At 44.0% G+C, this 13,427-nt stretch overlaps 1 protein-coding gene across 2 annotated transcripts in view; it reads left to right on the forward strand.

Moving 5' to 3' along the window:
* mTor (serine/threonine-protein kinase Tor) overlaps positions 1-13,427 on the forward strand; it is a 278,630-nt gene that overhangs the window by 161,426 nt on the left and 103,777 nt on the right. For both annotated transcript variants that reach the window (XM_075888782.1, XM_037433800.2), the window contains exons 38-40: positions 2,535-2,696; positions 3,122-3,219; positions 7,758-7,953. In XM_075888782.1, coding sequence (XP_075744897.1) covers positions 2,535-2,696; positions 3,122-3,219; positions 7,758-7,953 — 456 coding nt within the window. The remainder of the gene's footprint in view (positions 1-2,534; positions 2,697-3,121; positions 3,220-7,757; positions 7,954-13,427) is intronic.

Consider the following 13,427-nt stretch of genomic DNA (forward strand, 5'->3'; position numbering starts at 1 on the left):
GGCGGCAGGAGCTATGCAACACACGTGCTCTGGGCTCTCAGACGGCAACGACACGGCGAAGCGCGCACAGCAAATCTAAAGAGGCAAAAGAAGGGGGTTGAGAAAAAAAAAAGCTTGCTACCGCTTCTCTCCCCCACTCCGTGCAGCGCGCACCCGGATTGGACGCTGCCACGGTCGCCACGGTGACGAAAACACGCTCCCTCCTTCTAAGGTCTCCCCGACTCCCTCCCTACTGTACCCTCTCTTCTCCTCCGCAATGTGTGACTTTTCGCGGCGGTCTCCACGTGCACCCTCCCGCTCACACTCCCAACGTACCGGCGCGCCGGGAACGCCGCCGGGAAACCGTGCCGACCGTGCTCCGTTCTCCGATTTTATGGTCGCGCACCTAAAAACTCCGCGCTATAACCGGTATTCTCCTTCGCGTGCCTACGCAATAAACGGTCGGCCTATACATTGAGTTCTATGGGCGACATATCGGTGGTCAAAAAAACCCACGTTATAACCGGTCCCACACAAAAAACGGTTACGTTGTAAGTGGTCTGCACTGTATCAGATCCAAAAAAAAGTTAGCTGCCAGCCTTACTTCGTATAACATTACAATTTGTTGCTATTGCATTCATTGCTTCGCCATTGTTGTGGAACTGTGATTTTCTTTTTATATAACTTGATGGCACTATGCTCAAAAGAAGCGAGGGTGGCGTCCGATTCCTGGAACAACCTAGTAAAGACGGGTGCACAAGAACACTCGTCAAGATTGCGTGCGTATTCCCATTCATTTTGCCACAGTGCTTCATTATGCGATGCTTATTGACTCAGCAGTTGACGTTTTTATGTTCAGGTATAACAAATGGGCTGCTGTACATAGCAAAAAAAAGTCATTGTTTAATTACAATAGTGAAGCAATGAATGTAAATAATTTTGGATCCAATATTACGGTACTCTACAAAATGCTGGTGCAAGAGAGCACTGCCACTGCACGGTGAGGAAGACTTTTCGTGCAGTCTCTTCATGATGAGAGTGCCAATGCTTGCCAAGCTAGTGCGCATGCCAGTGATTGCGCTCTTAGAAGCAAATGTCACTGTTGCTGCTCGAGCAATACCCCCTCCCTCCACCCCACCCCACTTGTGTCTTTCCATGCTCGTTCAGCCAAGCGGTGTATTTCCTTTTTGCTCCTACGGCAGGGCCTTTCAAGCAGGGTGCTGTTATTGCATACGCTCTCCGAGTGACAGAGAAGGGCTGGCTTGTTTAATCTCTGCATCAGCCACCTTCATCGCTCCCGCTCACGTGCTCTCACACACAAGTAGAACGTACAATGCATGGAGAGGGAACTTTATGAATTTACACTTTATTCGAGAAATGAGGGCAATGGCAATGGCAAAACCCATCGAGGGTGATTCCCATCCCAATAATAAGGCTATCGCATATTTTAGTTTGGTGTTTGAAAAATGTACTATGAACAAATGTTGCTTTACAAGTGTGTGTAACGAGGCTACATCTGCTCTAAACATTTCCTCTGACTGCTCAGAACTTGCTCAGAAAGGCTTTTCTATCTGCTCCAAGCCTGCTACAAAACGTCTTTCTTGATGCTCCAAGCTGGCTACAAAGGCCACTTTTGCCTTCTCCCAGGACCGCTCCCAAACCTTTATACTCTGTTTCACCCCTGGTCTTATCAAAGTATGGCTTTCTAGGTAGTGCTGTAGCAATCCCAGAAGTCACGTTTAATTGTGTTGTGGAACAACAATGTTATGAAATACCCAGCCAGCAGCAAAGTGATGAGGAATAAATGGGATGATGAGCATTTGCTTGTGTGTAGCACTGAGCAATCACTGCTGCATTCACTTCTCTTGTTGCAGCTGTCCAAAACTAGCTGATGAGGCTCTGAGATAGCATAGGCTCTGGAGCGACGGCCTTGGGGTTCACAAGACGGCCAGGCCAACGCACCAAGTTTTGGGCCACGTGTTGCTCATTCATAGTGGATATTTTTTCACATTGTCTCTGTTCAATAGCATTGTGCTTTCATAGCAGTGTGGACATTCCAAGTGCATTGCAGAATGGAGCTGTCAGGACCAGCCCATCTTAACATTTGGCTGTTGCACCAATGCCAAGTTGTATAATGCCTGCACAAGTGCTGCTGAATATGCAAATGTGTGTGCGACATTTCGACACTTCAGGTGACTGTACCCTGATTGTCATTATGGCTTTCGTTAACTAGAAATGGAACTTGATGAAGTTTCAAAACTTTGCAGCAAAGAATACGTTGCGACTGCGCAATAAATCAGGAAAATGGCTGTCTTCTCACCGTCTGGCTCGTCATTCACAGTCAGGAAAGTTCCACCACACGGATAGCGGCTGCCCTGTTACCACTACTGTGTGCTATTATTGTTGGCCCAGCCACCGCAGGCTTCTTCCCACTTAGCCAAAAATTGAAGATGTCTGTTTCTGGAGGAATCCAAGTGGTCTGCAGGTGTTCAGTAGCACGGTTGGGATTTAGCCTAAATAAGCAGTGCACATGTGAATACTTTCTTCTTCCGCAGGCTTGGCATGCGTGGGCTTACATGAACTTTGAGGCCGTCTTGTTCTTCAAGCACCAAGCTCAGCAGAGCAACAATGCACAGCCTGTGCAGCAGCAGCCGCTTCAGCAGGTCGGGGCTGGTGAAACTGCAAGCTATGCTGGTGACTGCCCAAGAACTGGCCTGGTGAGTCACACAGGCACCTTCAGAGATGACAACTACACTGCTTGCTTGTGCTGAGCGTTTAATTTTCGTAGAGAAACAGTACAGTTCTGCGAGCTATGCAGGCCCACCTTCTGATGGCATACAGCCCTACCAAGTGTCGTGTCAAGAATTTCTGCTAGAGAAATAGAAAGACAAGTTCAGGAGAGGCTTAACGGTTGCCGTATTAAGATGTGGCCTATGAAATTCTCTGTTGGAAGATTTCTCGTCACTGTTAGCGAAATACGTTGGCTTGTGCAGGCTCGCTCATCTACGTAAGGCTTTTCGTGTTTTTATCTGCATTTCCTCCAGCTGGTTTTTGATTGTACGAATGGGCTCTGTGTGAGAAATGCCCTAGTTTTCTCAGCTCTGCACACATGTGGCAGCACAGTGTCTGCTCTTTTTTATAGACAGCCCAGCACATCAAGGACTACACGGTACCTGCTGTGAAAGGGTTCTTTCGGTCGATTGCCCTCTCTCATGGAAGCACTCTACAGGATACTCTCAGGTGGGTTGATTGGGCCAAATGTATTTGTTACAAAACCTGAATTTATTTGCACACCACTTTTGTTTATGGTATAATATTATGCCATGCACTGCTACATGGCAGCCTAGCTGTGCTTTGCAGGTTTCAGTATTCCATGACTGTGACCAAACTATTCAGAAATTTAGTACTACGATTGTTTAGTACTATTTCTCATGTAGAACATTTGGTGTTACACTTTGATGCAACAAACTCACTTTATCCTTTATCCCATAGAGCATAAGTATGTGCTATCCAGGATGTACAGGGCTGGTCAAAAGCTGCTAGGCCACTATTCCATGTATTCTTGTGGCAGCGTGTTCTGAGAACTTTTGATCAGCCCTGTACCCGTTCGTTTGATTTTCACTGTGTGTTTGTTTGTGTTGCTACCACTCTAATGAGGACTCTCTTTATATTTTGTGGACTCTGCTTGCAGTTCCATTTCGTCCTGGAATCTGCACAGAATAATACACACTTTTATGTGCTGTCTGCTTTTAGTGTTTATGAGTATAATGCTTCTAGCTGCTTTGCTGCCAGAGTGGCGTGACCCAGTTGGGAAATCGCTCACTCCTATCCGTCAAGGAGATCTTGAACCAATTTTTGCCTTCAATAAATAAACAAAAGCAAACTAATTTACCCTCTTACATAAAAATAATTTTGAGGAATGTAGCTCAACTAAAATTGCAGAAATTTGTTTTAGTGGATTTTAGCTCGTAATGATTGCATCCCAAACTTGGCACACAACACCCATTATGCTTTCATGTTTCCGCAAGCAAAAACATGTCCCCTGCTGTATTTGCTAATCAAAAAGGATATGTGTGACATACTTTAGAAGTTCATTTTGGTGCTCAAAGTAGGTCTAGGTGAGGCCTTCAAGATCATTTTTACTTACCTAGAGTTGTCTTGTCGGCTTGGGTTTATGATAATCAGAGGTGCTTACACGCTCCCCATGGGCTGATGCTCAGCGCTTTGCCTGTATTAGTCTTTCTAGTTTGTGAGTCATTGCTGTTAGTTCTTAATAATATTATTTCTAACAAAGAAAAAAGGAGCCCTTAAAATTTCCACTTCTTTTTCTTCAAGCAAGTGTGCAATGTATATATTTAGTGCTTTGATGTCCCAAACTGTTGGTGGTGTGGTTTCATTCGTTAGCAAGATCTTGGCTGAGTGTGCCGCCACATGCTGTTTAGGATGACACCAAAGTCCACATTTTACGTCGATCACTTGCAGAGGCACTTTCCGGAGGCGTTTCACTGTTTACAGGTCACAGTGGTCTCGTACTGTTCTAACCATGCTTATGCAATGCGTCGGGAATGTTATAAATTGCACAATAATATCGTGAAAAGTAATCCCGGGCCAGGCATGGGAGCCAGAGTTCCCGTCAGTTGACGTGGCACCGAATTGAGTCATGAGTCACTGCATGGGCTCAAAAACAGCTTTCTGCTGATCAGGTGAGACTGAAGGCCATCGGGCAATGCTATATAGTTTATTCTCAACTTTCTGTGGGACTGCGACGTTGCTCCCAGCGATGACACTGCCAACCCTGACAATGAATTTTATGGCAATGGTTGTGAGGATTTAGACTGAGTGAAATTAGAAATTTTCATACCAAAAAAGTGATCATTGCAATAATCAGAGCACCCCACTTGATAGTTGAAGGGACTGTCTACCGTCCTTCACTGCTTTTCTGTTTTGTGTCGCAATAAAAAGCCTAGCTTTCGAAGTGTATAACCTTACAGCGGTTTCTCTGAAAAGTGTGTAGAAATTTTGAAAATAAAATTTTTTTATCTGCGTTTGGTCTTCTTCCATCAGTGAGATTAATGCTCTCAACACTGGTCAGTGAAGGTGATGACAATTGTACTGCGGTGAAAGTCGAAAACTGAAACCACATGGGGTTATTGCAGGCTTCATGAAGTTTTGTTTATTAATAAAGCGAAATTCTCATTTCTCATTTGCGCCAAAATCAAAAAATTTTTTACGAGCGGTAGACTTTCTTTTTAAGTGATTAATGTGGTGCAGTGACATATTACGCTTCTAAGGCTGATACAGTGCTGCACATATGTGTTTCCGATGAGACTTCTTCAAGAAAACGTTTAGCTTCACTTGTCATGTGTGTTGTTCAATGGTGGTTCAGACATGACCTCTCATTGCTTGAAAACGTTTGTGGCATGACTAAATACGGCAGTACGATTCATTCGTTGGTGCATACCGCTGGTGAATGGAGTGATATGGTGTTGTGGAAACTGTGTGTAGCATGTAAGGACGATACTCTTTATAGAGCTCCCACTCCTTTTCTTTGTGTGGGTGTGTTTGTCGCGTCCAGCGTTCTGTGCAAATCAGTGCAGTTGCAATTGACAGTCTGTCAGATAAACGGGAGTTTTAGGAATGTTGCATCGGAACACTTTATAATAAGGTGACAACATCTCTTAGTTGCTATCAGTTGATCATAAATGAAAGCAACACACAGAAAGACGACTGTGACTAAAGCATGTTGTTTTCCTTCAGTCGTTTTCTTGTGCAGGGGTGCAACAGCTGCGCCAATCACGCCAATTCAATACTATTCCCCATTTTTGTGCCGAGCAGTGCCAAAAGCATGAAATTTGTCTAAATTGTGCCACGCTGTGCCAAAGTGCCCGACTTGCCTCAAAATTTTTTAAGCTGCGCTGATTTTCGTTGAAGAATGAACGCCACATTGGCCACCTGCATTTTGCGTGATCAATCAACCTAGGGATCCAGGTGCACTGACTAACCACAGTGTAAGATGTATACTAATTAAGCCAGGACACTCGCGAAGGGCGATTGCCAAGATAAAGTAACAATTTTACACGCTCATCGGTTCGCTGACTGCAGAGGGTACGTATCGGCGAGACGAAGCAAGTCAAGATAAAAATGCGTTGCCATAGCCAGCAACGCTTCGCGGGAAATGTGATTTTTCTAGTCAGTAAACATGGCTGTGGCATGTAAGGAATTAAAGCTTTAAGCATATGCCATTGTTACTACGTGCGAACTCGATGGGCTGTGAATGCTGGCGTCTTCGGCGACCACGTTAGTTGCCATTACTAACGTGCATGTGATAGATATCCGGTGCCGTCGCCGCACCAACGGGCGTGGTGACGGCACCGCACTTTCTAGTCAAATATACTTGGCAAGCGAGCCAAGAAGTTGTGCCCCACATCTAACTCCATTGTGAAAAAAAAAAAAGGAGATAAGTGGGGGCTGTAGTGGTTTAAAAATTTCTTGGCCTTCGTCAAACCCGTGCAAGATGTCACTTAAGCTACCTTCGCCGCAGTGCATCAGTAGCCTGCGGAAAAGTGTTTTAAAATTTAGAAGGGGCTGTTAGCACTAGTCGTGGAACACGGCACAGTTTGTTCAGTTACTGATACCTGTGCACGCCACATAATTGTTAGTACTGTAAAGGCATTTATTAGGTGCCACACAGTGAGTATACACTATGGCGAGAGTCACGGCCAAGCACGGACTCACAGCACGAGCGGCATCCATCAGGGCTGACCCACTAGAAGGCACTCGAGAGTTCAACCCATTTCAAGGTTCGGAGGCTTCGCTACAATTACCTCGGGGTGAAAGAGGGAGCCGCCTGGCGGCCTAACAGCTTGTCAGTAAGAGCGGGTCATAGTAAGCCTTCAGGCGCTCAACGTTGACAAAGTTGTGCCTGCGACGGCGCATGTCCGAAGATTGTTTGATGGGTTCGACCAGATAGTTGACCAGATATGTGCGCTCGATGACACGGTAGGGGCCTTCGTATTTCGGGAGTAGTTTGGAAGAGGAGCGAGCTACAGAGGTCGGGATCGAGAGACATACGAGCGCACCTGGAAGGAACATGGGCTCAGAAGTGGCGGAGCCATTACGAATATTCTGCTGCTCTTGTTCATGCGATGTAAAAGCCTTGGCAAGCTCACGACACTCTTAAGCAAGCCTGGCTGTCTCAGAAATAGGTGCACTCAGATAGATCTGGCATGTACCGGAGTATCATGTCGATGGTGTGCGACGGGTGCCTTCCGGACAGCAAAAAGAAAGGTGAAAAACTGGTTGTGCTCTGAAGGGCGGTGTTGTAGGCGAAGGGGATGAAGGCCAGTATAGCATCCCAATTTATGTTGTTGGCGGCAACGTACATCAAAAGAATGTCGGAGAGGCCATTCATCTAAAGGTGATAATCAGTAGTTTTGCGGTGGTCAGAATGGCACTCTGTGAGAATGGCTTCGACGACTACCGACAAGAAGACACGGCCTTGATTGCGAAGATTATCACTTTGGGGTTGTGAAGCTGCACAGGCACGCGGTTACCTATATGTTTTTCATGTGTAAATTCTTGATGGAAGTTTAGTGCTTGTGTGTCGATTAGCCCAAACAAGCGACCAGCATTTTCCCTAAAATGGTATTTATGATAACTTTTGAATTTTTTGACAAAAACAATACACTGAGACTGTGTGCAAATAAATTGCCGCCTTCTATGAGAGAGAGCTGCTGAAAAGCCAAGCAACTTGCATGTTGAATTAATCGTGTGTCCAGGCTGCTGACCCTGTGGTTTGACTATGGCCACTGGCCAGAGGTGAACGAGGCCCTGGCCGAACGGGTGAACAAGGCCCCAATGGAGACTTGGCTGCAGGTGATACCTCAGCTCATTGCCCGCCTGGACACACCCCGACCCTTGGTGGCTGGACTGGTGCATGAGCTGCTCGGGGAAGTGGGACGCAAGCACCCACAGGTCAGTCAGTCTCACCTCTTGCTGCTCTGTTTCTACCCATTTTTAAGGTGACATTAGATATTATGGCTGCATTATGGCCACACCTCGACACATGTTGGTGGACCTGAAGAAGCAGTATTTTGTAGAATAAATGTTTCCCGACTGCTAACAAGAGCTCTCTAGTGAATAGCCGGCACAGACTTCAGGAAATTATTACTGCTCAGCCGTCTTAGATTGCGAAAGTGACGCTACAATTTGATATTCGACTTGCAAAGGTTGTTTTTATTACAGAACTTTGATGTTACTGAAGGATAATCACGAGCGGCGGGCATTTCTCTCAAGTTGGTCTAGCAACAGTCCTTTTCTAACAACACATGCTCATTGGTTTGTGCTAATGGCTGTCAAAAGTCACTATGCTACTGAAATGGCAAAATTCAAACCGATTATGAAAGTTTTGTGGCTAGACTAACTACTAGAAAGAGTTATGTGCACAAAAAACCTATTCAACCTCTAAAAACAAACGATTAAAAGCATCTATCACCGGTGATTGATTTGAATAGGCATAGTAACAAGAGCGTTACCTAAATAGATTCATTCATGGCTTTGCGCCCCTTCGCTGCCATAAAACTATCTTTACTGGGTCTACTTGAGGACTAATATACACTTATACGTTCATTTTAAATACTACGAAATTTTTTATAATTCAAATTCAAATTGATGTGATTTCAAATACTGTACTATTTGTTCGAATATTTAAAGCATTCGAATAATTGCACAAGCCTATTAAAAAGTGTAGAGTAAACATGGCTCGGGAGTCATTTTTTTCGTACAAAACACTTATCAACTAATCCAGTCGCTGCAGTGGCTTGTAGGATCTGATTGCGGAAGCCTGGTGACAAAATGTCCTCGTGTATGGGGGCAGCTTTTTCATTTCAGCAAAAGTTCATATTGAATAACCCCTTTTGTGCCATTTTCGACAAATCACACTGGTGCCTATTTGGGCACCAAGGTGCAATGATGATTGGACGAAATGGCACGCTGTTGTTCATTGTTGCGGCTAGGGGATACGCCAAACCTGCCACCAAGGGTTGAGAGACCCTAGAGCCCGACATTCAAGACCACTCGTCTTTCAATACAACGACTGTGTTTACAACGTTTATAGCGAATACACGATTACAGAGAAATGTTCAAACGTTGACTGATGCCACCGATCCTAGAGGTGTGCAAATATCAAAATTTTAGAATACGGATCGAATACGAATACGTAGCTTCAAATACGAATCGAATATTGAATAATGAAGAGGTGCAATTTTTTTCCACCATTAATTTTTAACTCAATCATATATTTATGTTGGAAACAGTACAGTTGTTATTATAGTCAGTTATTGCACAGAAAAATTTTAATAAATGTCACCATTTGTACTTGCCAGAAAGCATAAGACTGTAATAGTTGAGCTTGTGACTGTGATGTCTTGGGTTCAACCCACATGTTGAACAAACCTTTCGTATCTTTTTTTTATGTGGTAGCAGTTTATAACAGAAAAAAAAAAAAAGAAAGGCTTTCGTACAGGCCATGATGATTAGTGAACATGAGGCCACTGCTTTTATTGTGTAACAGTTAACACCCGTGTACTTAAATCTAAGCGATTATTAAAGCAGCCTAGTTGGTCACAATTCATCCAGGGTCCCACACTATCAGTTTCGGCTTGAAAGACACCGATTTGTAGTTTTTTTTCTAATTTTCTCCCCTTTTCTCACCGATCAAGCCACTAAGGAAAATAGGAGTACTTGGGTCGTTTTTCATCCACACAGCAATACTTGTTATCTTGCTTGTTTCTATTGCCTTTCTCTAGGGCTGCGCGCTCGCCATTTTCCGATCAAGAACGCTGTGTTGCGCTAATAGCCACACGTTCGTGACCGAGGCATACCAGGCCCACAGCAATAACGTGAGGTAAGCGCGCGAGATAGATGATTACTGTTGTGTGACAGAAAGACGCCCCAAATACGTCTTTTTGTTTGCGGAGCCACTACTCCCAGCAGCGACAGCACTATTTTGCTGCATTGCGATCCCCTCCGGTGCACTGGCTGTCGACGGCAGTAGGTGACTTGTCAGGCTTCGACTCAGCAAGCTTCAACATGTACACGTCTGTTTGTACGGTGATTCATTAGCGAAAACTTTCGTGGCTATTCATGAAATGTGTCACTATCGTACACTGAGCGAGCCCTTAACTAGTTGCGTGCAGTACATTGCCTACTAAGCTCACTCCATCAGTGACGCTCTTATGTAACATATACGCGTGCATTTGCCCTTGAATAGAGATTTTTCTTAAAGACGATAGTCTTTTTTGGGGTACTTCGATGCAAAAAACTTTGGTCCGTCTGTCTGTCTGTACATTTGTCTGTTTGTGTGCCTTAACGAAACGTCAAACGGCACCAAAATGTACCTTAAACAGCCAACCCCATCGGCAGAGCCCAGCAATATTGCTCAAGATTGAGTGTTCATAGTTGTGCGATTGTCAAATAAAAAGCAATTATTGCACATATCTGAGGCACCATAACACAACGCCAATAGTTTTATATGTGTGGCTTTATACTAGAGAAAGCATACATGAGTAATTCTAAGGACCATAGCGTTTATCACGCTGCGCTGACAATGCAGCGCGATGCTCAAAAAAGCACGTGTTTCCGGCGCTTTGCTAAGACGACACGGTGGTGGCACCTGCCCGCCGCTTTGCATTCTACACCTTCTTACCTCCAAGAAGGGCGCGCACAAGATAACTGTCCAAGATAACTGCCAGATAGTGCTCGTATCTCACGTGCCTCGATGCGCTCATTCGCCTTCACTGCACGGATCGAGCCTCTCTAACACAGCGCCTCCAGAATACAATTCACCGATTTTCTCGCGCAGAACATCAAATAAACATTTTGTTCACTCTCTCCATAAGCAAGACTATCGTCTTTCGACGACATTAGCAGGGAAACATGCAGATACGAGGCCAATTTTTTTTTTTTATTCGTCCTTGCTCAGCACGGGACCGAGGAAAGATGTAAGAATTTTTTTTCTTGAGCTAGTGTGGCAGCGTAGTGTTACCTTCGTTTCCACGATTGATATGCGCTCGCTGTTCCGTTCACAAGGGCACGGCAGCAGACGGAGTGGTCGGTGCGCTTACATGAACCGTAACAGCGCTGAACCGCTAAGCCACGCGCACTGCTGCGCAGGCAGTATATGATTTAGATTGATCGAGATGTTTATTGTTGGTAGTTTTGTCACGATAAGGTGCTGCCGCATTCGTCGGTAGCCGTCATCAGGCTCCTGTGAATTTTCATGCAGGCATCACCGCACTCATGCCAAAGTCATAGAAATCGCTGCATATCTACTAAGGCTCTTATCGCAAATGTTAAAAATCGTAAGTTCTTCACAGTGACATATGCAAACGAATATTCATGAACATCGAATATTCGAGGAATATTTGAGTTAGTTTGAATAATCAAAATTTTTGGCGTATGTGGTTATCAAATCGAATACGAATATTACAAATGCAATATTCGCACACCCCTAACCGATCCGTCTCCCCAATTCTTAAAGACTGGCCTCCACTCTTATTGGCAGTGGCCGATTGCAAGAGGGCAAGCAGAAATGTAGATCTGGTACGACACAGTCCAACTAGCAACAGAGCAGCACGTTGGGTACCACTCCTCTGATCACGCTGCTTTCCATGAAGTTCCCAATGCAGGGAAAGCCAGGGAGACTAGGGCTATGTTGTAGCGACAGCATCAGAAGGAATGCATGGGATAATGCATTCACACTGGTCCATGCATGGACACAGCTGCTGAAGATGGCACCTGCTCACCAGTGCACATTATCCCTCCTTTTTTTCGGGGAGTGCATTCCTGGTCACTGCAACACTGGAACATTTCGATGAAATCAGCGTAAATAAAATGCAAAGCCTTTAATTCTTGCAAACTTTGGGTAGTGCATCATTGAAATTCAGAAACTATATACCAATTATTTATTGAATGTTCTATTTTATTAATTGCCAAAGAACAAAGAGCTTTGCGAGTCTGTACATTAAGGGCAACAGCATGCACTTCACCACTCAAGCACATTGGTTGCATTAAAAACACAGACGTCATCCCAATACTATAGTTGTTTTCAATGGTAAAAAAAAATACGAGTAGGGGAAAATTTGCAGCTTGAAGCATGAAAGAAATCTGCTCTGTATAACAATCATTTGAAGTGTACAACAAGAAGATGCCGGTCAGCCTAATGTCGCAGATATAGATAGAAATGTAGGGATTCCCACAGGGAAACGAGGCACAGTGATCTAATTTCATCTTTTGGGATAATATATGTAAATGTATGTGAATGTGTATATTCCTTTATTTTGTTAAATATGGTATAACTACTAATGCTTAGTGACTTCTGAAGTTGTGTTCATAAATGTGAGACAGGTAACTGCTTCACAAGGCTGATTTGCTACTCCACAGTGAAGTTTTAGCCAGTACTGAAGGTGCACCAAAGGGTTTTCGGTTGATAATATCACTGAAATAAAACTGTTATCACTTTAGCTATTGGTGTTTTATGGCATCATCATTACAAACATTTTTCATGGGTCCATGCACATGAACAGTAAAACTCTCTAAGATTGAACACACGATAATGGGTACTTTTCTGGCAGCACAAAGTGATGCTCACATTATCTTGGCTCATGTGTTTGTTTTTTTTTTCTCCACAGCTTTCGATGTAAATATGAGCTCTCACAGTAGACTTTTTTATAAACTCCGCAGCAGTGAAGCATAGGTTAGTGCTCGGCTGCTGGCTTAAGTGGGTTCATTCCCGGCCGCGGCGGTCGCCTTTCGATGGATTGATTGATTGATGAGTGGGGTTTAACATCCCAAAATCACCGTATGATTACGAGAGACGTCGTAGGGAAGGGTTCCAGAAATTTCGACCACCTTGGGTTTCGACTACGTGGAGCCAAATCTGAATACACGGGCCTGCAGAATTTTTTGCCTCCATCGAAATTCACAGCCGCAGCTGGGATTCCATCCCGCGACTTGCAAGTCAGGCGAAATAGTAGAGACCCGTGTGGTGTGCGATGTCAGTGCACGTTAAAGAACATCAGATGATCAAAATTTCTGGAGCCCTCCACTGCACCTTCTCTCATAATCATATTGAGATTTTGGGACGTAGAACATCAGGTATTATTATTATTATTATTATTATTATTATTATTATTATTATTATTATTATTATTATTATTATTATTATTATTATTATTATTATTATTCTTTCATAATCAGAAAACAAAGAATATATACAGTAACAGAAAGTTGCAGCTAATGAAGTCGCTGTGTGGAATACCCTTCCACAAGAAATGAAACGAAACAAAAATTTCTCTCTTGCACTGAAAAAATATTTATTAAAAACATATAGACACCCAGTGCCATACTAAATACATTTTCATCTAAGTTGTGTTACATGCTATTACAAT

The sequence above is a fragment of the Rhipicephalus microplus genome, chromosome 3 (assembly GCF_043290135.1).
Source record: "Rhipicephalus microplus isolate Deutch F79 chromosome 3, USDA_Rmic, whole genome shotgun sequence".
NCBI classification, from domain to species: domain Eukaryota; kingdom Metazoa; phylum Arthropoda; class Arachnida; order Ixodida; family Ixodidae; genus Rhipicephalus; species Rhipicephalus microplus.